Source organism: Manis javanica, chromosome X (assembly GCF_040802235.1).
Source record: "Manis javanica isolate MJ-LG chromosome X, MJ_LKY, whole genome shotgun sequence".
NCBI classification, from domain to species: domain Eukaryota; kingdom Metazoa; phylum Chordata; class Mammalia; order Pholidota; family Manidae; genus Manis; species Manis javanica.
This window is the reverse complement of record NC_133174.1, coordinates 53,567,071-53,589,629: the sequence shown is the minus strand read 5'-3', so window position 1 is coordinate 53,589,629 and position 22,559 is coordinate 53,567,071. Positions and strand designations below refer to the sequence as shown.

Below are 22,559 nucleotides of genomic sequence, written 5' to 3'. Positions count from 1 at the left end.
AGAGCTGTGTGACAACTCCAGATGGAGCAATATTTGCATAATAGGAGTCCTGAGAAGAGTCAAATGAGTAGACAGTCTATTGGAAGAAATAATACCTGAAAAATCCCCCAATCTGGATAAGGAAACAAACACCCATGTCCTTGAAGTGAAGAAATCCCCTAAAAAAGGAACTACAACAAGATAACATGAAGACATACAGTAAATAAAATGGCAAAGAATAAAGATAAAGACAGAATCTTAAAAGCAGCAAGAGAGAGGCAGTTACCTCTACGTAAAACTCCATTAGGCTATCAGCAGATTTTGTAGCAGAAACTTTACAGGAGAAAAGGTAGTGCCATAAAATATTTAATGTATTGAAAAGGAAGAACCTACAACCAAGAATACTCTATCCAGCAAGGTTATTCAAAATTGAAGGAGAGATCAAAAGTTTCCCACATAAACAAAAGTTAAAAGAACTGAATACCACTAAATCAGATTTACTGAAGAAATTACAGGGACTTCTGTAGATGGAAATGATATTAAGCTTAAATATTTTGAATCAGTAAAAATAAAGCTACATTAAAGGTAGTAAACCAGTTACTTACTAAACAAGTATGAAGTTAAAGAAACAAAAGTAGTAAAATCAGCTATACACAAAATCAGTCAAGGGATAAACAAAAGATGCAGGTTTTGACATCTTATACAAAAAGTCCGGAGGAAGAAGAAGAAGAAAAAGTACTTTTAAATTGGGTTTGAAATAAAGTGACCATCAACTTAATATACACTCATATATTTAGGAAAATTTCTATGAACCTCATTGTAACCACAAACCTAAAGCCTAAAATGGATACAAAAAAAATTTTAAAAATAAAACAAATCCAAGCATAACACCAAAGAAAACATCAAATCACAGGAGAATAGTATAAGAAGGAAAGAAAAGGACAGAGGAACTACAAAAAGAACCAGAGAAAGGCCTGAAATATATGGCAGAGTAATAAGACAAAGTGTAAAATACCTCCCACACACACAACAAGGAAGCAACTACAGCAAAATCAACTAACCATGAAAATGACCTGTACAACAGAAGACTGTACAACAGACCACCTACACTTGGAGAAGAAGAGAAAACCACACAGAAAATGGTAAGGTGACTAAGAAATGATTGATCAGGACCCAATCTCTTAACCCCATCCCAGCTCACAGCATGAGGGAGAGGAATGGAGCAGGGAAAGGATAAGTGTTTAGGAATTCTGCACACTTGGCCCTGGAGATCTGCTCTGGGAATATGAGTCCACAGTGCATTGGGCTTTGGTGGTTAATGGGACTGGACACCAGGAAGAATTGAAGTACTCTTGGAGACTGAGACTCCTACCAATTGTGGAAGACAGGCACACTCCATCGGTCCCACAGACACAATACAGAAGCAGCAGGTTGAAAGATTTACCAGCAGTGGGAAGGTTGTCAAAGTGTCAAGGGTTGGACAGGTCTCTCTGCAGAAGAATCGGAAAGTAGATGATGCTTTCCCAGGCCTCTCTCAGCCCAACTGTTTGGATGCTCATGGGAGTCCCAAACACTCCATCCCCCTTGCTGGTAGTTCAGCCCCAAGGCACTTCCCTGAGCACCCACCCACCTTCCAGAACTGTACTGCCAAGCAACAGATACATTTTGATGCCTGGCAGAAACAGGGACTCTGCTGCCTGGCAGGCAGAGGGGTGATTTCCCAGATTTCCTGGCCCTCTCTCAACCCAACTGGTGAGGTGTCTGAATTAGCCATCTCTGAGTGCTACTTCCACCTCTCTGGTGGCTCAGCCAGGAGTGCACATGCTTCAACCTCATAGGCCAACCCTGTCCACTCATTGGACCAGCAGTACCCACATTTCTGCAGGTCAGGCAGAGGGTGTTCTCACCTTCAATGATCCAAGCACAAGTTCTCATGCTTGGCGCACAAAGGGCTGGATGAGGCAAGCTGCCACCCACCCATGAAGGACTAAGATAGGCCACTACCAGCAGATAGAAAGGTGGCCCCAACCATAGTCCACCAACAGCAACTGGGGATCCACTACAGAGGAGAACCAGACATTGGTGACTAAAGAATATTGAACTTCTGGGCACTACAGGATGCCGTCTTCATAAAGCCATTACTCCCTGGACCAGGAAGCATAGTAGATCTATCTAATATAAAGGAAGAAACAAAAAAATCCAGAGAAATAAGGAGGAAGAGGGATATATTCCAAAGTACAGAATAAGACACAAGAAAAAGGGCTAAATGAAATGAACACCAATATTCTTAATAAAAATTTCAAAGAAACAGTCATAAATATGCTCACTGATCTGCAAAAAGGTATTAATGATCTCATAGAGGACTTCAAAAAACAGAAGGCTGAAAAAGCTCCAATAAGAGCTGAGGTATGCAGTAACTGAAACAAAAAATACAAAATGAAAAATACAAATAGATTGCTGCAAGTAGAGGAGACAAACAATGAGATGGAAGTTAGAGAACAGAGAAGCAACTAATGACAAGAACAGAGAGAAAAAAGAACCTCTAGAAAAGAGGATGCTAAGAGACCTGTGTGACAACTCCAAGCAAAACAACATTTGCATATTAGAGGGATGAGAAGGAGAAGAGAGAGACAAAGGTGTAGAAAGTCTGTGAAGAAATAAATGTTGAAAAATCTCCAATCTGGGAAAGGAAATTGAAACCAATGTCTTGGAAGTACAGAGAGCACCTAACAAAAGTAACCCCAGAAAGACAACACCAAGACATATAATAATTAAAATGACAAAGATTAAGGATAAAAAGAGGGTATTAAAAGCAACCAAAGAGAGAAAAAATTACAAATAAGGGAAAAACCATCAGAATATTAGCAGATTTCTCAGCAGATATTTATAGGCCAGAAGGGAGTAGCATGAATTTAAACAGAAGACCTTCAACTAAGAATACCCTACCTAGCAAGGTCATCATTCAAAATTGAAGTAGAGATTAAATATTTCTGAGGTAAAGAAAGGCTGAAGAAATTCACCAAGAATTGTTATTACAGTATATGTTAAAGGAACTTCTGTAGAAAGAAATGTCCTTAATCCTAAATATTTTTCTCCAGTGAAAATAAACCCACAGTAAAGGTAGTAACCAAATATTTACAGCACAAGTATGAAATTAAAACAAAACAAAAACCAACTATACACAAACGTAGTCATGGGATACACAAAATATGCAGACTATAACATCTAATATGCAAAGTATGGAGGAGGAAGAATAAAAGTGCAGTACTCTTAGATTGTCTTTGAAATTAAGTGATAATCAACTCAATATAAATTGTTATGTAGTTGGGAAACCATCCATTAGCCCTATGGTAACCACAGACCTAAAGACTATAATAGATAGACAAAAAAATCTTAAAAAGAAATCCAAATCACAACACTAAAGAAAACCATCAAATAACGAGAAGAGTATAAGAGAAGAAAAAAGAAAGACGAATTACAAAAACAACCAGAAAACAATAAATAAAATGTCAATAAGTACATGTTTAATAATTACCTTAAATGTAAATGGACTGCATACACATATCAAAAGATGCAGAGTGGCAGAATGGATAAAGAAACTGGACCCATTTATATGCTGCTACACAGACTCATTTTAGACCAAATGTATACAGAGACTGAAAGTGGAGGAATAGAAAAAGATATTTCATGCAAATAACAGAGGAAAAACATCAGAAGAAGCAGGACTTACATTGGAAAAAACAAACTTCAAAATAAAGTTATAGACAAAGAAGGACATTACATAATAATTCAGGGATCATTCCAAAAAGAGGATATAACAATTACAAACATCTACGCATACAGATAGGAATACCAAATATGTAAAACAAATACTAACATAATGAAATGGGGAAATAGACTGCAACTTACTCATATTAGGGGACTTTAACATGGCAGTTACATCAATAGACAGATCAACCAGATTGAAAATAAATAAGGAATGAGAGGTACTGAAAGATAGATTAGATAAGATGGACTGAACAGATATTCACACAAAATTCCACCCAAATGCAGCAGGATACACATTTTTCTTAAGTGTACATGGAATGTTCTCCAGAATTTATCACATACCAGGTCACACAAAGATCCTCAATAAATTCAAAAAGATTGAAACTGTATCAAGAAGATTCTCAGACCACAGTGGTATAAAACTAGAAATAAATTACACAAAGAAAACAGAAAAGCCCACAAATATACAAGCTAAACAACATGCTTTTAATTAATCAATTGATAAGTAAACAAACTAAAACAGAAATCAAACAACACATGGAGACAAAATAAAACAAAAATTCAACAGTTCAAATTTAGTGGGATGTTGCAAAAGCGGATCTAAAAAGAAAGTATATGGCAATACAGGCCTACCTCAAGGAACAATAACAATCCCAAATAAACAGTATAAATTCACAATTAAAGAAACTAGATAAAGAAGAAGAAATGAAACCCAAGTTAGTAAGAGAGACATAATAAACATCAGAGCAGAAATAAATGAAATAGAGATAGAAAAAAATCAGTGAAACCAAGAGCTGAAACTTTGAAAATATAAACAAAATAGACAAACCCCTAGCTGGATTTATCAAGAAAAAGAGTGAGAACACAAATAAAATCAGAAATGAAGAAGGAATGGTCACAACAGACACCACAGAAATACAAAGAATTATGAGAATACTATGAAAAATTATATGCCAGTAAATTGGACAACCTAGAAGAAATGTACATATTCCTAAAAACATGTAATCTTATGAAGACTGACACAAGAAGAAATAAAAAATCTGAGCAGACCAATTACCAGCAATGAAATCAAACTGGTTACCAAAAAAAACTAGCTAAAAACAAAAGTTCAATTCCTGATGACCTCACAGCTGTAATCAATCAAACATTTAAAGAAGAGCTAAAATCCATCCTACTTAAAGTATTTCAAAAACAGAATAGGAGGAAATGCTTACTAACTCATTCTATGAGGCCAACATCTCTCTAATACTAAAACCAAAGGCACTACAAAAAAAGAAACTTATAGACCAATATCCCTGATGAACATGGATGAAAAATTCATCAACAAAATATTAGCAAACCAGATTAAAAAATACATCAAAAACATCAGCCATCATGACCAAGTGACATTTATTCCAGGGATTCAAAGCTGCTATAATATTCATGAATCAATCAGTATCATACAACATGTAAACTAAAATAAGGATGAAATTTACATGAACATCTTAATAGATGCTGAAATAGCATTTGAAAAAATTCAACATCCATTTCATGATAAAAACTCTTAACAAAATGTTTATAGAGGTTATGCATAATAAAGGCCATATATGACAAATCCATAATGAACATCAAAGTGAAAGTTTTCCTCTAAGATCAGGAACAAGACAAGGATGTATACCGTCACCACTTTTTTCAACGCAGTACTGGAGGTCCTAGCCCTGGCAATTAGACAACACAAAGAGATAAAAGACATCCAAATTTGTAATGACAAAGTTAAACTGTCACTATTTTCATATGACATGACATTATATATAGAAAACCCTAAAGACTTCACCAAAAACTATTAGAACTAATAACTGGATTCATCAAATTTTCAGTATACAAAATTAACACACAGAAAACTGTTGCATCCTTATATATTAACTAGAAAATATCAGAAAATCAGGAAAACAATTCCATTCTCAATTGCATCTAAAAGAATAAAATACCTAGGAATAAACCTAACCAAAGAGGTGAAAGATATGTACTCTGAAAAGTATAAGACACTCATAAGAGAAATTAAATATTACTCAAAAACAGAGAAATATATCCTGTTCACATGGATAGGAACAATTAATATTGCCAAAATGGCCATCTTACCTAAAGCAATTTACAGATTCAATGCAATCCCTATCAAAATTCCCACAGCATTTTTAACTGAACTTGAACAAATACTTCTAAAATTCATCAGAACAACAAAGGGCCATAAATAATCAAAGCAATCCTGAAAAAGAACAAAGTTGGGGGTATTATGCTCCCAAGCTTCAAGCTCTACTACAAAGCCATAGTAATCAAAGCAATTTGGTACTGCCACAAGAACAGACCCATAGATCAATGGAATGGAATAGAAAGCTCAGATATAAACCCACAAATACATGGTCAATTAATATATGATAAAGGAGCAATGAATATACAATGGAGAAAAGACTGCCTCTTCAGTTAATAGTGTTGGGAAAACTAGACAGCTACATGCAAGAGAATGAAGTTGGATTATTGTCTAACTCCATACACAAATGTAAACTCAAATCAAAGACCTGAATGTAAGACATGAAACCACAGAACTCTTAGAAAAAACACAGGGAAAATACCTTAAACATAAATATGAGCAATTTTTTCCTGCACATATATATCTCTGTGCAAGGGAAACAAAATAAAAAATGAACAAATGGGACTATATCAAACTAAATAGCTTCTATACAGCAAAGGACATCATCAACAGAATAAAATGGCAACCTAGCATATTAGAGAATATGTTAATAAACTATTTATCCAATAAGGGTTTGACATCCAAAATATTTACAGAACTCATACACCTCAATACCAAGATAAAATAACCCAAATAAGGAATGGGCAGAGGACCTTAACAGACATTTCTACAAATAAGAAATACAGATGGCCAACAGGCACATGAAAAGATGCTCTACGTCACTAATCATCTGGGAAATGCAAATTAAAACCACAATGAGATATCACCCCACACCTGTTATAATGACCACTATCCAAAAGACAAAAAATAAGTGTTGGGGAGGATGGGGAGCAATGGGAACCCTCTACGCTTTTGGTAGGAATATAAATTGGTACAACTGTTGTAGAATGTAGTATTGAAGTTCTTCATGAAAAATAAAAATAAAAACAAAAAAATGCCATTCAATCCAGTAATTCCACTTCTAAGAATTTAACTGAAGAAAACAAAATACCTGATTCAAAAAGATATATGCACCCCTCTGTTAATCAGTGCATAATTACAGCAGGCAAGAGATGGAATCATCCTAAGTGTTCATTTATAGACAAATGGATAAAGATATGATACATATACACAATGGAATGTTATTCAGCCAAAAAAAAGAAAGAAATCCTGCCATTTGCAACAACATGGATGGAACTATCAAAGCATTACAGTAAGTTAAATAAGGCAGGCAAAGATAAATACCATATGATCTCAGTTATATATGAAATCTAAATACAAAACAAAATGAAAAAAACAGCAGGAGACTCATGGGCACTGAGAAGTGACTGGTGGTTACCACGGAGTGTGGGTTGGGGTGTGTGTGTGAAGGGGATAAAGTGGCAAAAAATCTCAATCATAATATTAGCTGGTCATGGGGATGAAAGTATAGCATATGGAATATAGTCAACAGTTTTGTAACATATTTCTATATTGACAGTAACTACATTAGGTGGGGTGTGAATTTAATAATGTATATAAATGTTTTGTACTTGAAAACAATATAATACTGTGTATCAACTATACTTCAATAAAAATCACCAGCCAATACCCTGTTGCTATATCCAATGGGAAATTAGCTGTTCTTACCTTACTTATCTTTTCTGAAGGAGCTAAAATCTTGACCTTTTCATCTTTGAAACGATCTTAACATCTTTGATACCATCTTCTCCTGGTTTACCTTGTAACTTCTGGCCCACTTTTTCTCAGGCTTAATTTTTAATCAGTACCTTCTTTAAAGAATTGGTCTTCAGGTCTTATCCTAGGATTCCTAATGTCTCATTTAATATACTCTTCCAGGGTGAATGTTTTCATTATTAGCCTTCAATTAAAATTTAAATGTTGATGCCTTTCACATCTATTCCTTAATCTAAACCTTTCTCTGGAGCTCCAGACCTTATGTCCATTAGATAACTCTCATTGTTTTACAGACATATCAAATTAAACAAATTCAAGGGTAAACTCACCATCATCCAATCTCCTCCATCCCAAATCAGCTTCCTTCCATATTCTTTATCTTGGTGAATGACTCCACTGTTAACCTGGTTGTCAAAGCCTAAACTCTGGGTATTGTTTCTGAAATTTCTTCCAAAACTATTGGTGTCATTAAAGTATCCTTCTCTTCTCACTTTCAATATCCCTTTAATCACTTAATATTTTTTATTCCACCTCACTGACCTTTTTAGAACCTATCTATCTCCTTTCCCATATTCCATTTTTCATTTTTCTTACTACTGGAAATTTACACATTGCATTCCCTGCATCTGAAACTTCGTTTTCATTGCTTTTCTTCCATGCTATCCCTTTACCTGTGGGCTCATTTCTCATCTTTTAGATCAATAATTCCTTATTCAGAAACATCAGAATCACATGGGAACTTGTTTGAAATAGCAAATTCTTGAGCTCCATTCCAAGACCTACTGAATCAGAGGCTCTGAGGTTTGATCCCTGCAATCTATAGTTTAACAAGATTTTCAGATGATTATGATGCATGCTAAAATTTGAGAACTACTGACTTAGGTCTCATTTGTGGTGTCACCTACTCTAAGAAACCTTCCTTGACCACACTTTTAAAAACCCTATTTAACACTTAAAACACTGCATTATAGTAAGCAGTTTACTTGTCTGTCATAACAGCCAAAATTAATAAAGTATAGGAACACATATTACTTCCCACTGCATCCATAACTTCTAAAATTGTTCCTGTGCCAAGTAGGCCTCCAGGAAGCATTTATTCAATAAATGAATGGGTAAAAGAGAATGTGGTCAAAATGAGAATCATTCTATATTTAGTATTAGGAGCTTAGTATGTGACTGTAGTTAGGATTTTCTCTGTAGTAAGGTAACAAGAATTTCCTCTATAGTTGTGGTTAAAGATCAGTTTTGGTCTGGTCAGGTCACTCTGTAGCCATGATTAGGTGCTCAGACTACAGCCAAGGTACACCTCAAATCTAGAGAGGGTTAGAAGCTCAATTTGTACTCAGGGTGAAAGCCAGTATAAGCCTCCAGTGTTAAGGATGTCTTTGATGAAACAAGACACCTAAGGTATGTAGCCTGTTCTCAGATTTAGAGAATGAGTATTTCATAGATGAACTCAGTCTATGGCTTAGTCCTGGCTAATATTCCCTTTTTCAATTATCTAGGAGCATTTTTTTAAGAAAGGGAAATATAGAGGACTAAAGCAGAGGTGCTGCACATCTTTTGTCCATTAATTGTTCCCACTCACCAGGCTCAGCAGCCAGTGGCCAGCTAATGCTAGATTCCAGCACTCCATGGGCATGCACAGAGTAGGGCCGGCTGGCATTATTCTTGAACACCACGGTGAGAATATCACCAACCTCTCCTCTGAGAAGTGGACCTAATATGCATGAAAGAAGGAAAAGTCTCATTAATAGTGGAGTAGAACAGGGACATTAAGGCATTAAAGAAAGAAGCATATATAGGAGCTCCCTAGAATTAGGGGTTATCCCTGAGAAAGTATCCTTCTGAGACTGAAAGCCATGACTGGCTCCATTTTTAAATTCAGAAGCTCTTAAACTTATACTTCTACCAACAGGATGAGGACACTGCAGAAACAGGATTCTATCTCTAATTACCCCCAATTTTCTCACTTCAATTTTCTATATATATAATAGCTCAAGTTTCTAGATAATCAAGGCTCTGTGGAATCGTTGTTGGTAAGAAGTGAGAGTTTGGCAAAGAATACAGAATTTCTGGAGTCTTTTTAAGGGCCAGTGTGTCTGTTCTTTGTGAAGATAAGAATGAGGAAATTCATTGGCCCCTACAAAAGCGAATAAACTGCAACAATAATTAAAGTGGGTGCTGTTCCTAACTTACCATGCCTTTAGTATTTTTTTATCATGGCATCATTAATATACAATCACATGAGCAACATTGTGGTTACTAGATTCCCCCCATTATTAAGTCCCCACCACATACCCCATTACAGTGACTATACATAGTAAGATGCTATAGAGTCACCACTTGTCTTCTCTGTGCCTTACTTCCTTACCCATGCCCCCCCTATACTATGTGTGCTAATCATAATGGCCCTTAATCCCTTTATCCATCCCTTCCCACCCACCCTCCCGAATCCCTTTCCCTTTGGTAAATGTTACTCCATTCAAGGGTTCTGTGAGTCTGCTGCTGTTTTGTTCCTTCAGTTTTTGCTTTGTTCTTATACTCCACAAATGAGTGAAATCATTTGGTACTTGTCTTTCTCCATCTGGCTTATTTCACTGAGCATAATACCCTCTAGCTCCATCCATATTGATGCAAATGGTAGGATTTGTTTTCTTCCTAGGGCTGAATAATATTCCATTGTGTATATGTACCACATCTTTATCCATTCATCTACTGATAGACACTAATGTTGCTTCCATTTCCTGGCTATTGTAAATAGTGCTGTGATAAACATAGGGGTGCATATGTCTTTTTAAATCTGGGGTCTTGTTTCCTTAGGGCACATTCCTAGGAGTCAAATGGTATTTATACTTTCAGTTTTTTGAGGAACCTCCATACTGCTTCCCACAATGGTTGAACTAATTTACATTCCCACCAGCAGTGTAGGAAGGTTCCGCTTTCTCCACATACTCACCAGCATTTGTTGTTGTTTGTCTTTTGGATGGTGGCCATCATAACTGGTGTGAAGTGATATTTCATTGTGGTTTTAATTTGCATTTCTTTGATGATTAGTAATGTGGAGCATCTTTTGATGTGTCTGTTGGCCATCTGAATTTCTTCTTTGGAGAAGTATCTGTTCAGATACTATGCCCATTTTTTAGTTGGATTATTTGCTTTTTGTTTGTTGAGGTGCATGAGCTCTTCATATATTTTGGATGTCAACCCCTTGTCATATATGTCATTTATGAATATATTCTCCCATACTGTAGGATGCCTTTTAGTTTTACTATTGGTGTCCTTTACTATATAGAAGCTATTTAGCATGATGTAGTCCCACTTGTTTATTTTTGCTTTTGTTTCCTGTGCCCGTGGAGATATGCTCATGAAAAAGTTGCTCATGTTTATATTCCAGAGAGTTTTGCATATGTTTTCTTCTAAGAGTTTAATGGTTTCATGACTTACACTTATGTTTTTTATCCATTTCGAGTTTACTTTTGTGTATGGAGTTAGAAAGTAATCCAGTTTCCTTCTCTTGCATGTAACTGTCCAGTTTTGCCAACACCAGCTGTTGAAGAGGCTGTCATTTCCCCACTGTATAACTGTCCAGTTTTGCCAACACCAGCTGTTGAAGAGGCTGTCATTTCCCCACTGTATATCCATGGCTCCTTTATTATATAATTACTTGACCATATATGCTTGGTTTAATATCTGGGCTCTCTATTATCTTCCATTGATCTATGGGTCTGTTCTTGTGCCAGTACCAAATTGTTTAGAATACTGTAACATTGTAATATAGCTTGAAGTTGGGAAGAAATAGCTACCCTGCTTTATCTTCCCTCTCAGAATTGCTTTGGCTATTTGGGGTCTTTGTGGTTCCATACGAATTTTAGAACGATTTGTTCCAGTTCATTTAAGAATGCTGTCAGTGTTTTGATAGGGATTGCATTGAATCTGTAGATTGCTTTAGGCAGGATGGCCATTTTGACAATATTAATTCTTTCTACCCAAGAGCATGGGAGGTGTTTCCATTTATTAGTGTCTTCCTTAATTTCTCTCAAGACTGTCTTCTAGTTTTCAGGGTACAGATTTTTCACTTGCTTGGTTAGGTTTATTCCTAGGTATTTTATTCTTTTTGATTCAATTGTGAATGAAATTGTTTTCTGGATTTCTCTTTATGCTAGATCATTCTTAGTGTATAGGAATGCAACAGATTTCTGTGTATTAACTTTGTATCCTGCAACTTTGCTGAATTTATATATTAGTTATAGTAATTTTGGAGTTGATTCTTTAGGTTTTTTTAAATTTTGGTATCATTAATCTGCAATTACAGAAAGAACATTATGTTTACTAGGTTTCACCCTTTAACAAGTCCCCCCCCCACATACCCCTTCACAGTCACTGTCCATCTGCGTAGTAAGATGCTCTAAAATCACTATTTGTCTTCTCTGTGTTGCGCAGCCCTCCCCGTGCCCCGCACACACTATACATGGTAATTGTAATGCCCTCTTTCTTATTCCCCGCACTTACTCCTGGCTTCCAACCCATCGTCCCCAGTCCCATTCCCTTTGGTAACTATAATCCATTCTTAGGTTCTGTGATTCTGCTAATGTTTTGTTCCTTCAGTTCTCCTTTGTTCTTATACTCCACATATGAGTGAAATCATTTGGTACTTCTCCTTCTCTGCTATGCTTATTTCACTGAGCATAACACGCTCTAGCTCCATCCATGTTGTTGCGAATGGTAGGATCTGTTTTTTTCTTATGGCTGTGTAATATTCCATTGTGTATATGTACCACATCTTCTTTATCCATTCATCTACTGATGGACATTTAGGTTGCTTCCATATCTTGGCTATTGTAAACAGTGCAGCGATAAACATAGGGGTACATCTGTCTTTTTCAAACTGGAGTGCTGCATTCTTAGGGTAAATTCCTAGAAGTGGATTTCCTGGGTCAAATGGTATTTCTATTTTGAGAATTCTGAGGAACCTCCATACTTTAAACAATGGTTGAACTAGTTTACATTCCCACCAGCAGTGTAGGAGGGTACCCCTTTCTCCAAATGCTCACCAACATTTGTTGTTGTTTGTCTTTTCAATGATGGTGATGCTTACTGGTGTGAGGTGATATCTCATTGTGGTTTTAATTTGCATTTCTCTGATGATTAGCAATGTGGAGCATATTTTCATGTGCCTGTTGGCCATCTGGATTTCTCCTTTAGAGAACTGTCTTTTCAGTCCTCTGCCCATTTTTTAATTGGATTATTTGCTTTTTTTTGTTGAGGCATGTGAGCTCTTTATATATTTTGGATGTCAATACCTTATCGGATCTGTCATTTATATTTACTGATCAAATGGTTGTTAACAACAATAAAATTCTGTATAGGGGAGTCAATGCTCAATGCACAATCATTAATCCACCCCAAGCCTAATTTTCGTCAGTCTCCAATATTCTGAAGCATAACGAACAAGTTCTTACATGGTGAACGAATTCTTACATAGTGAATAAGATCTTACATGGTGAACAGTACAAGGGCAGTCATCACAGAAACTTTCGGTTTTGATCACACATTATGAACTATAAACAATCAGGTCAAATATGAATATTCTATTGATTTTTATACTTGATTTATATGTGGATCCCACATTTCTCCGTTTATTATTATTATTATTATTATTATTATTATTATTATTATTATTATTATTATTATTATTATTAAAATGCTGAAGTGGTAGGTAGATGCAAGATAAAGGTAGAAAACATAGTTTAGTGTTGTAAGAGAGCAAATGTAGATGATCAGCTGTGTCCTGTAGACTATGTGTTAATCCAAGCTAGACAAGGGCAATAAAACATCCACAGATGGAGATTTCTGTCAAAACAGGGGGTGTGAGGTTCTAAGCCTCACCTCTGTTGATCCCCAATTTCTCACCTGATAGCCCCCTGCGACTGTGCCTGTCTTAGGTTGTTCCTCCCTTGAGGAATCTTACCTGTCTCTGGCTAACCAGTCATCTTCCAGGGCCATACAGGGAAATGTGAAGTTGGTAAGTGAGAGAGAAGCCATATTGCTTGAAAAGGTTAGCTTTTTACTTCTTTGCAGATTTATGCCCTGTGGCTTCTATGCCCACCATTTGTCTTGAGGTATCTTTACCACTTGGAGTAATTATGATACTCAGTAAATTCGATATGAGGCATGAATTCTATTTAAGGGTTGTAATTAGGAAGAAAGAAGAAAGCTATAGAAGTAGCAGGCAGAAGAAAACATGGGAAGATTGAATATTTCTTTGACATATCTTCTGGTAGAGCAACTTAAGCATGTATAGGTTTTAAACTACTAAATAAATTGTGCACACACATTAACATAATAGGAATACAGTTACATAACCAAAACAAATCTATAATTACCAGCCATATCCAGTGAAACCAAGAAAACCAGATAGGCATCCTAGGCATTTATGAAAATTTATCGATGATATGATGGATATTGTCCAACTGTACTTGAACAGTCTGAGAGAAATCAGACAAATTAAACCAACCCATTTCTGGGAACTGTTCACATCCCATATGTTCTTTTAGCAGTAGATAGTCTGTAGTTGTAAGATTTTGGAGTGCTACAACTTGCACTTTTCCTAATTCTTGGTTGAGTTCCAACAGTATAGATCCAGTCAAATTTGTTGTTTTACTGTATGCACAGGCCAGCTTAGATATCTCCTTCTTCATTTCCATGGCAAGTCCAGGAACCGGTGGGATGAATGCCGCTACAGCAGTAGCAGCACCTGGATCTTTGTTGAGGTTTTTTGATGATCATCTTCATCTATGAGCCTTCCAGAGAGGGATGATGTTGGAAGTTCTTCTTCATTTCGTATCTTAGTTCATTTTCTGGGTAGCCAAATTAGGCTTTGATCCTCTGTATAAACACAAACAGACCCTTTGCTCACACTTTGATATGCCCTTTATACCATTGTGTAGAACTCATTGGAGGTCACCACACAGGAAATGCTATTTTTCTTTTAAGAGAAAGGAATATTATAAGAAAAATGTACCTCCACACCCAATCGTTTGACACACTTTAAGTGATCAAAATTAAGGATATTAAAAGCATGCATTAACCGTTGATTTACAGTTAGTTTTATCCTATCAGGGAGTAATCCCCCTTTTCATTCTTTCTTTCTTTTTCTTTCTTGTTATCATTAATCTACACTTCCATGACGAATATTATGTTTACTAGGCTCTCCCCTATACCAGGTCCCCCCTATAAACCCCTTTACAGCCACTGTCCATCAGCATAGCAAAATGTTGTAGAATCACTACTTGTCTTCTCTGTGTTGTACAGCCCTCCCCTTTCTCCCCCCCATTATGCATGCTAATCTTAATACACCCCATCATTTTCACCACCTTATCCCTCCCTTCCCACCCAGCCTCCCCAATCCCTTTCCCTTTGGTACCTGTTAGTCCATTCTTGGGTTCTGTGATTCCACTGCTGTTTTGTTCCTTCAGTTTTTCCTTTGTTATTATACTCCACAGATGAGTGAAATCATTTGGTATTTCTCTTTCTCCACTTGGCTTATTTCACTGAGCATAATACCCTCTAGCTCCATCCACGTTGTTGCAAATGGTAGGATTTGTTTTCTTCTTATGGCTGAATAATATTCCATTGTGTATATGAAACACAGCTTCTTTATCCATTCATCTACCAATGGACACTTAGGTTGCTTCCAATTCTTAGCTATTGTAAATAGTGCTGCAATAAACATAGGGGTGCATCTGTCTTTTTCAAACTGGAGTGCTGCATTCTTAGGGTAAATTCCTAGGAGTGGAATTCCTGGGTCAAATGGTAAGTCTGTTTTGAGCATTTTGAGGAACCTCCATACTGCTTTCCACAATGGTTGAACTAATTTACATTCCCACCAGCAGTGTAGGAGGGTTGCCCTTTCTCCACAGCCTCGCCAGCATTTGTTGTTGTTTCTCTCTTGGATGGTAGCCATCCTTACTGGTGTGAGGTGATACCTCATTGTGGTTTTAATTTGCATTTCTCTGATAATTAGCGATGTGGACCATCTTTTCATGTGTCTGTTGGCCATCTGTATTTCTTTTTCGGAGAACTGTCTGTTCAGTTCCTCTGACCATTTTTTAATTGGGTTATTTGTTTTTTGTTTGTTGAGGCGTGTGAGCTGTTTATATATTTTGGACGTCAAGCATTTATCGGATCTGTCATTTACAAATATATTCTCCCATACTGTAGGGTTCCTTTTTGTTCTATTGATGGTGTCATTTGCTGTACAGAAGCTTTTCAGCTTCATATAGTCCCACTTGTTCATTTTTGCTGTTGTTTTCCTTGCCCAGGGAGATATGTTCAAGAAGAGGTCACTCAAGTTTATGTCTAAGAGGTTTTTGCCTATGTTTTTTTCCATGACTTACATTAAGGTCTTTCATCCATTTTGAGTTTACTTTTGTATATGGGGTTAGACAATGGTCCAGTTTCATTCTCCTACATGTAGCTGTCCAGTTTGCCAGCATCATCTGTTGAAGAGACTGTCATTTTGCCATTGTATGTCCATGGCTCCTTTATCAAATATTAATTGACCATCTGTGTCTCGGTTCAGGTCTGGAGTCTCTAGTCTGTTCCACTGGTCTGTGGCTCTGTTCTTCTGTCAGTACCAAATTGTCTTGATTACTATGGCTTTATAGCAGAGCTTAAAGATGGGGAGTGAAATCTTCCCAACTTCATTCTTCTTTCTCAGTATTGCTTTGGCTATTCGGGGTCTTTGGTGTTTCCATAGGAATTTTTGAATTATTTGTTCCAGGTCATTGAAGAATGTTGCTGGTAGTTTGATAGGGATTGCATCAAATCTGTATATTGCGGGCAGGATGGCCATTTTGATGATATTAATTCTTCCTAGCCCCAAGCATGGGATGAGTTTCCATTTGTTAGTGTCCACTTTAATTTCTCTTAAGAGTGACTTTTAGTTTTTAGAGTATAAGTCTTTCACTTCTTTGGATAGGTTTATTCCTAGGTATTTTATTCTTTTTGATGCAATTGTGAATGGAGTTGTTTTCCTGCTTTCTCTTTCTGTTGGTTCATTGTTAGTGTATAGGAAAGCCACAGATTTCTGTATGATAATTTTGTATCCTGCAACTTTGCTGTATTCCGATATCAGTTCTAGTAGTTTTGGGGTGGAGTCCTTAGGGTTTTTATGTACAATATCATGTCATCAGCATATACTGACAGTTTACCTTCTTCTTTACCAATCTGGGTTCCTTATATTTCTTTGCTTTGTCTGATTGCCGTGGCTAGGACCTCCAGTACTATGTTAAATAACAGTGGGGAGAGTGGGCATCCCTGTCTAGTTCCCGATCTCAGAGGAAAAGTTTTCAGCTTCTCACTGTTCCGTATAATGTTGGCTGTGGGTTTATCATAAATGGCCTTTATTATGATGAGGTACTTACCCTCTATTCCCATTTTGTTGAGTTTTTATAATGAATCGATATTGAATTTTGTCAAATGCTTTTTCAGCATCTATGGAGATGATCATGTGGTTTTTGTCTTTCTTTCTGTTCATGTGGTGGATGATGTTGATGGATTTTCGAATATTGTACCATCCTTGCATCCCTGGGATGAATCCCACTTGGTCATGGTGTACGGTCCTTTTGATGTATTTTTTAATTCAGTTTGGTAATATTTTGTTGAGTATTTTTGCATCTACGTTCATCAGGGATATTGGTCTGTAGTTTTCTTTTTTGGTGGGGTCCTTGCCTGGTTTTGGTATTAGGGTGATAGAGTTCATAGAGTGAGTTTGGGAGTATCCCCTCTTCTTCTATTTTTTGGAAAACTTTAAGGAGAATGGGTAGTATGTCTTCCATGTTTGATAAAATTCCGAGGTGAATCCATCTGGCCCAGGGATTTTGTTCTTTGGTAGTGTATTGATTACTGCTTCAATTTCGTTGCTGGTAATTGGTATGTTTAGGTTTTCTGTTTCTTTCTTCGTCAGTCTTGGAAAGTTGTATTTTTCTAGGAAGTTGTCCATTTCTCCTAGGTTTCCCAGCTTGTTAGCATATAGGTTTTCATAGTACTCTTTAGTAATTCTTTGTATATCTGTGGGTCGGTCATGATTTTTCCTTTCTCGTTTCTGATTTTGTTGATCTGTGTTGACTCTCTTTTCCTCTTAATAAGTCTGGCTAGAGGCTTATCTATTTTGTTTATTTTCTCAAAGAACCAGCTCTTGGTTTCATTGATTTTTACTGTTGTTTTATTCTTCTCAATTCTATTTATTTCTTTTCTGATCTTTATTATGTCCCTCCTTCTGCTGACCTTAGGCCTCATTTGTTCTTTGTTTTCCAATTTCGATAATTGTGACATTAGACCATTCATTTGGGATTGTTCTTCTTCTTTAAATATGCCTGTATTGCTATATACTTTCCTCTTAAGACTGCTTTAGCTGTGTCCCACAGTAGTTGGGGCTTTGTGTTGTTGTCGTATGTTTCCATATATTGCTGGATCTCCATTTTGATTTAGTCATTGATCCATTGACTATTTAGGAGCATGTTGTTAAACCTCCATGTGTTTGTGAGCCTTTTTTCTTACTTTGTACAGTTTATTTCTACTTTTATGCCTTTCTGGTCTTGAAAGTTGATTGGTAGGATTTCAATCTTTAGGAATTTACTGAGGCTCTTTTTGTGGCCTAGTATGTGGTCTATTCTGGAGAATGTTCCATGTGCACTTGAGAAGAATGTGTATCCTGTTGCTTCTGGATGTAGAGTTCTGTAGATGTCTTTTAGGTCCATCTGTTGGAGTGTGTTGTTCAGTGCCTCTGTGTTCTTACTTATTTTCTGTCTGGTGGATCTGTCCTTTGGAGTGAGTGGTGTGTTGAAGTCTCCCAGAAGGAATGCATTGCATTCTATTTCCTCCTTTAGTTCTGTTAGTATTTCTTTCAGATATTTTGGTGCTCCTGTATTGGGTGCATATATATTTATAATGGTTATATCCTCTTCTTGGACTGAGCCCTTTATCATTATGTAATGTCCTTCTTTATCTTTTGTTACTTTCTTTATTTTGAAGTCTGTTTTGTCTGATCCTAGAATTGCAACAAACTGCTTTTTTCTCTCTGTTGTTTGCATGAAATATCTTTTTCCGTCCCTTGACTTTTAGTCTGTGCATGTCTTTGGGTTTGAGGTGAGTCTCTTGTAAGCAGCATATGGATGGATCTTGCTTTTTTATCCATTCTATTACTCTGTGTCTTTTGATTGGTGCATTCAGTCCATTTACATTCAGGGTGATTATTGAAACGTATGTACTTATTGTCATTGCAGGCTTTAAGTTTGTGGTTACCAAAGGTTCAGGGTTAGCTTCTTTACTATCTTACTGTCTAACTTAACTCGCTTGTTGAGCTGTTATAAACACAGTCTGATGATTATTTCCTTCCCTTCTTTTTCCTCCTCCTATATTATTCATTTGTTGGGTCTTTTGTTCTGTGCTCTTTTTAGGAGTGCTCCCATCTAGAGTAGTCCCTCAAAGATACCCTGTAGAGGTAGTTTGTGGGAGGCAAATTCCTCAACTTTTGCTTGTGTGGGAATTGTTTAATCCCTCCTTCATATTTAAATGATAATCGTTCTGGATACAGTATCCTTGGTTCAAGGCCCTTCTGTTTTATTGCATTAAATATATCATGCCATTCTCTTCTGGCCTGTAAGGTTTCTGTTGAGAAGTCTGATGATGATAAGGTTTCTGTTGAGAAGTCTGATGATAGCCTGATGGGTTTTCCTTTGTAGGTGACCTTTTCACTCTCTCTGGCTCTCTTTAGTCCTCTGTCCCTGTACTTGATCTTTGCCATTTTAAGTGTTGGTGTTGACCCCTTTGGATCCAGTCTCTTGGAAGTTCTGCGTGCCTCCGTAGTCTGAGCAACTAATTCCTCCCCCAGTTTGGGGAAGTTCTCATCAATTATTTCTTCAAAGACACTTTCTATCCCTTTTTCTGTCTCTTCCACTTCTGGTACCCAGCATGCGCTGCTACTCTCATGCTACTGGGCCCATGTGTCAGTGTCTGCGCCAGTTGGAGGAATGACTGTCTGGCTGCCTAGTGGTGTGAGGGGCTTCAGAGCTGCACTGTCTTGGTTTAGGGTGCCGAAGTTTCCCTGGTATTCCCAGCTGCTGGGACAACTTCGTCCAGCTATGGGGTCCCTGTCTCTTTAAGACTTCCAGAAAGCACTCGTTTTTCTTTTGTCTCAGGGACACCAGTAGCAAGGACCTGCCCACAGGTTTTGCTTTTCTGTTTCTCTAATATCCAACACCCCGTGCATCTTGTGCCTACATTCTGGGTTTAGATTTCTAGAGCTTGTTGTTTAGCAGTCCTGGGCTTTCACTCCCTCCCCATTCCAACTCCTTTCTTCCCACCGGGTTTTGGGGTGTGGGAGCATTCGGGTCCCGCCTGACCATGGCTTGTATCTTACCCCCTTTGTGTGATGCTGAGTTCTTGCAGATGTAGATGTATCCTGGCTGTTGTACTGAATCCACTGTTGTCTCTTTTAAAAATAGTTGTATTTATTGTATTTTCATAAACATATATGTTTTGGGGAGGAAATTTCCTCTGAACTACTCATGCCGCCATCTTCCCATCTCTTTAAGGTTTTTTTTATGTACAATACCATGTCATCTAAAAAGAGTGAAGGTTTGACTTCTTCCTTACCTATCTGGATGCCTTTTATTTCTTTGTGTTGTCTGATTGTCTTGGCTAGGACCTCCAGTACTATGTTGAGTAAAAGTGGGTGAATGGGCATTATTGTCTTTTTTCCGATCTCAGAGGAAAATCTTTCAGCTTTTCATTTTTAATAATGATGTTAGCTGTGGGTTTGTCATATATGGCCTTTATTATGTTGAGGCACTTGCCATCTATACCCATTTTGTGGACTTTTTATCATGAATGGGTGTTGAATTTTGTCAAATGCTTTTTCAACATCTATGGAGATGCTGAAAGATCATTTGATTTTGGTCCTTTTTGTTGATATAAGGGATGCTGTTGATGGATTTTTTAATGTTGTACCATATTTGCATTCCTGAGATGAATCCCACTTGATCATGATGTATTATCCTCTTGATGTATTTTTGAATTTAGTTTGCTGATATTTTGTTGAGTATTTTTCATCTATGTTCATCAGAGGTATTGGTCTGTATTTTTCTTTTTTTGTGGTGTCTTTGCCTGGTTCTGGTATTAGAGTGATTCTGGCTTCACAGAATGAGTTTGGAAGTATTCCCACCTCTTCTTTTTTTTGGAAAACTTTAAGGAGGATGGGTATTATGTCTTCTCTAAATGTCTGATAAAATCCAGTGGTGAAGCCATCTGGTCTGGGGGTTTTGTTCTTGTGTAGCTTTTTCATTACAGATTCAATTTCATTGCTTCTTCTTGGTCTGTTTAGATTTTCTGTTTCTTCCTGGATCAGTCTTGGAAGGTTGCATTTTTCTAGAAAGTTGTCCATTTCTTCTAGGTTATCCACTTTGTTAGCATATAATTTTTCATAGTGTTCCCTAATATTTCTTTGTATTTCTGTGGTGTCTGTAGTGTTTTTTTCTTTCTCATTTGTGATTCTGTTTATGTGTGTAGATTCTCTTTTTTTCTTGATAAGTTTGGCTAACAGTTTATCTATTTTGTTTATTTTCTCAAAGAACCAGCTCTTGGTTTTATTAATTTTTTCTATAGTTTTATTCTTCTCAATTTTATTTATTTATTGTCTGATCTTTATTATGTCCCCTTTCTACTGACTTTGGGCACCCTGACTTTAGTATTAAAAAAATCTGTCATGCTCAGAAATCTATAGATATAGAAGCCTGGAAAAACCTGGTTCATGATGCAGCAGAATTCATGAATTTCCCCCCTTTCATTCTTATTTTCATGGCTGATTTGTAAAATATGACTATATTTCTAGTATATCATCATGAAAACTTATAATGGGGAATGGGGAGGACTCCTGATATGACATAGTCTTCCTACTAGTTGCACAGCTTTTCTATATACAAAGAGGGAAGTGAAAGCACCTTACCTAAAATTCCCAAGTGCTCCTCTGGTCCAGTCCTTGGCTGAGGGATCCTAAATGTACCATCAGTATATTCCCTGAATACAGCTTTCTTGTATCTGGAACCCAGAAGTCCATCCTTGTTGCTCAGGAAGATGTTACCATAACTAAATGAATCCAAAAGACTGGTATTAGCACTTGGACCTCAAACCCTCATTTTCAGGTATGGAAAGCTAAGTCAGATCCAATATCATATCAGATAGAAGAGGGATGGGACTTACTCTTTCTAATGTCAGATTTCCCACAACATTGCCTGCATCACTACAACTAAAGATGGAAGATTTCAATATCTATTTATGTTTTCTTCTTTGCCATCATCTGATAGTAATTTTACATACAATTAATATTACAAGAACAATGGGATAAGAGTCAGAATCCCCAGACTCTGGCTCCAGCCTTAATGTTGTCTTACATGGAATTAGTCTGGCAAAAGGACAGTGTACAAGGAAGCAGGATAGTAGTAACTGCTTCTGCTGCTGGAGGTTAAGGGATGGGAAGACGTAGATAGGAAATGTAATCTCGCAAATTTTTTCCTTATGGGATGCATTCCTGTTTACAAAGGGCTTTATTATTCATATTAATCATTTGACATTTCTAATAGGCTGATAATGTAGGTATGTCCCAGAGGTGGAATCAGTGATCCAGAGGTAATGGGACTTGTTTTCATTGATACTGTCATGCAGAAAGGTAACCCAGATGTGGATTCAAGTCTTGTGTTCCTTACCTACCTCATTCTAGTCAAGCTCTCTCAAGTATATCACATTACTTTAAAGATGAGTAAACCAAGGCCCAGAGAATATAAATCACTTTTTCTAGGTTTCAGAACAAGTTGGCAAGAAGGCTTCAACTTTCAACAACCAACATAGAGACAAGAATTGACAAAGGATAATG

General features: G+C 36.9%; 1 protein-coding gene across 3 annotated transcripts in view; it reads right to left on the bottom strand.

Moving 5' to 3' along the window:
- The window catches only part of HEPH (hephaestin), a 123,781-nt gene that overhangs the window by 34,849 nt on the left and 66,373 nt on the right, over positions 1-22,559 (bottom strand). For all 3 annotated transcript variants that reach the window (XM_037017061.2, XM_037017063.2, XM_037017064.2), the window contains exons 13-14: positions 21,636-21,775; positions 9,216-9,347 (exon numbers count right to left, since the gene is read on the bottom strand). In XM_037017061.2, the coding sequence (XP_036872956.1) occupies positions 9,216-9,347; positions 21,636-21,775 (272 nt within the window). The remainder of the gene's footprint in view (positions 1-9,215; positions 9,348-21,635; positions 21,776-22,559) is intronic.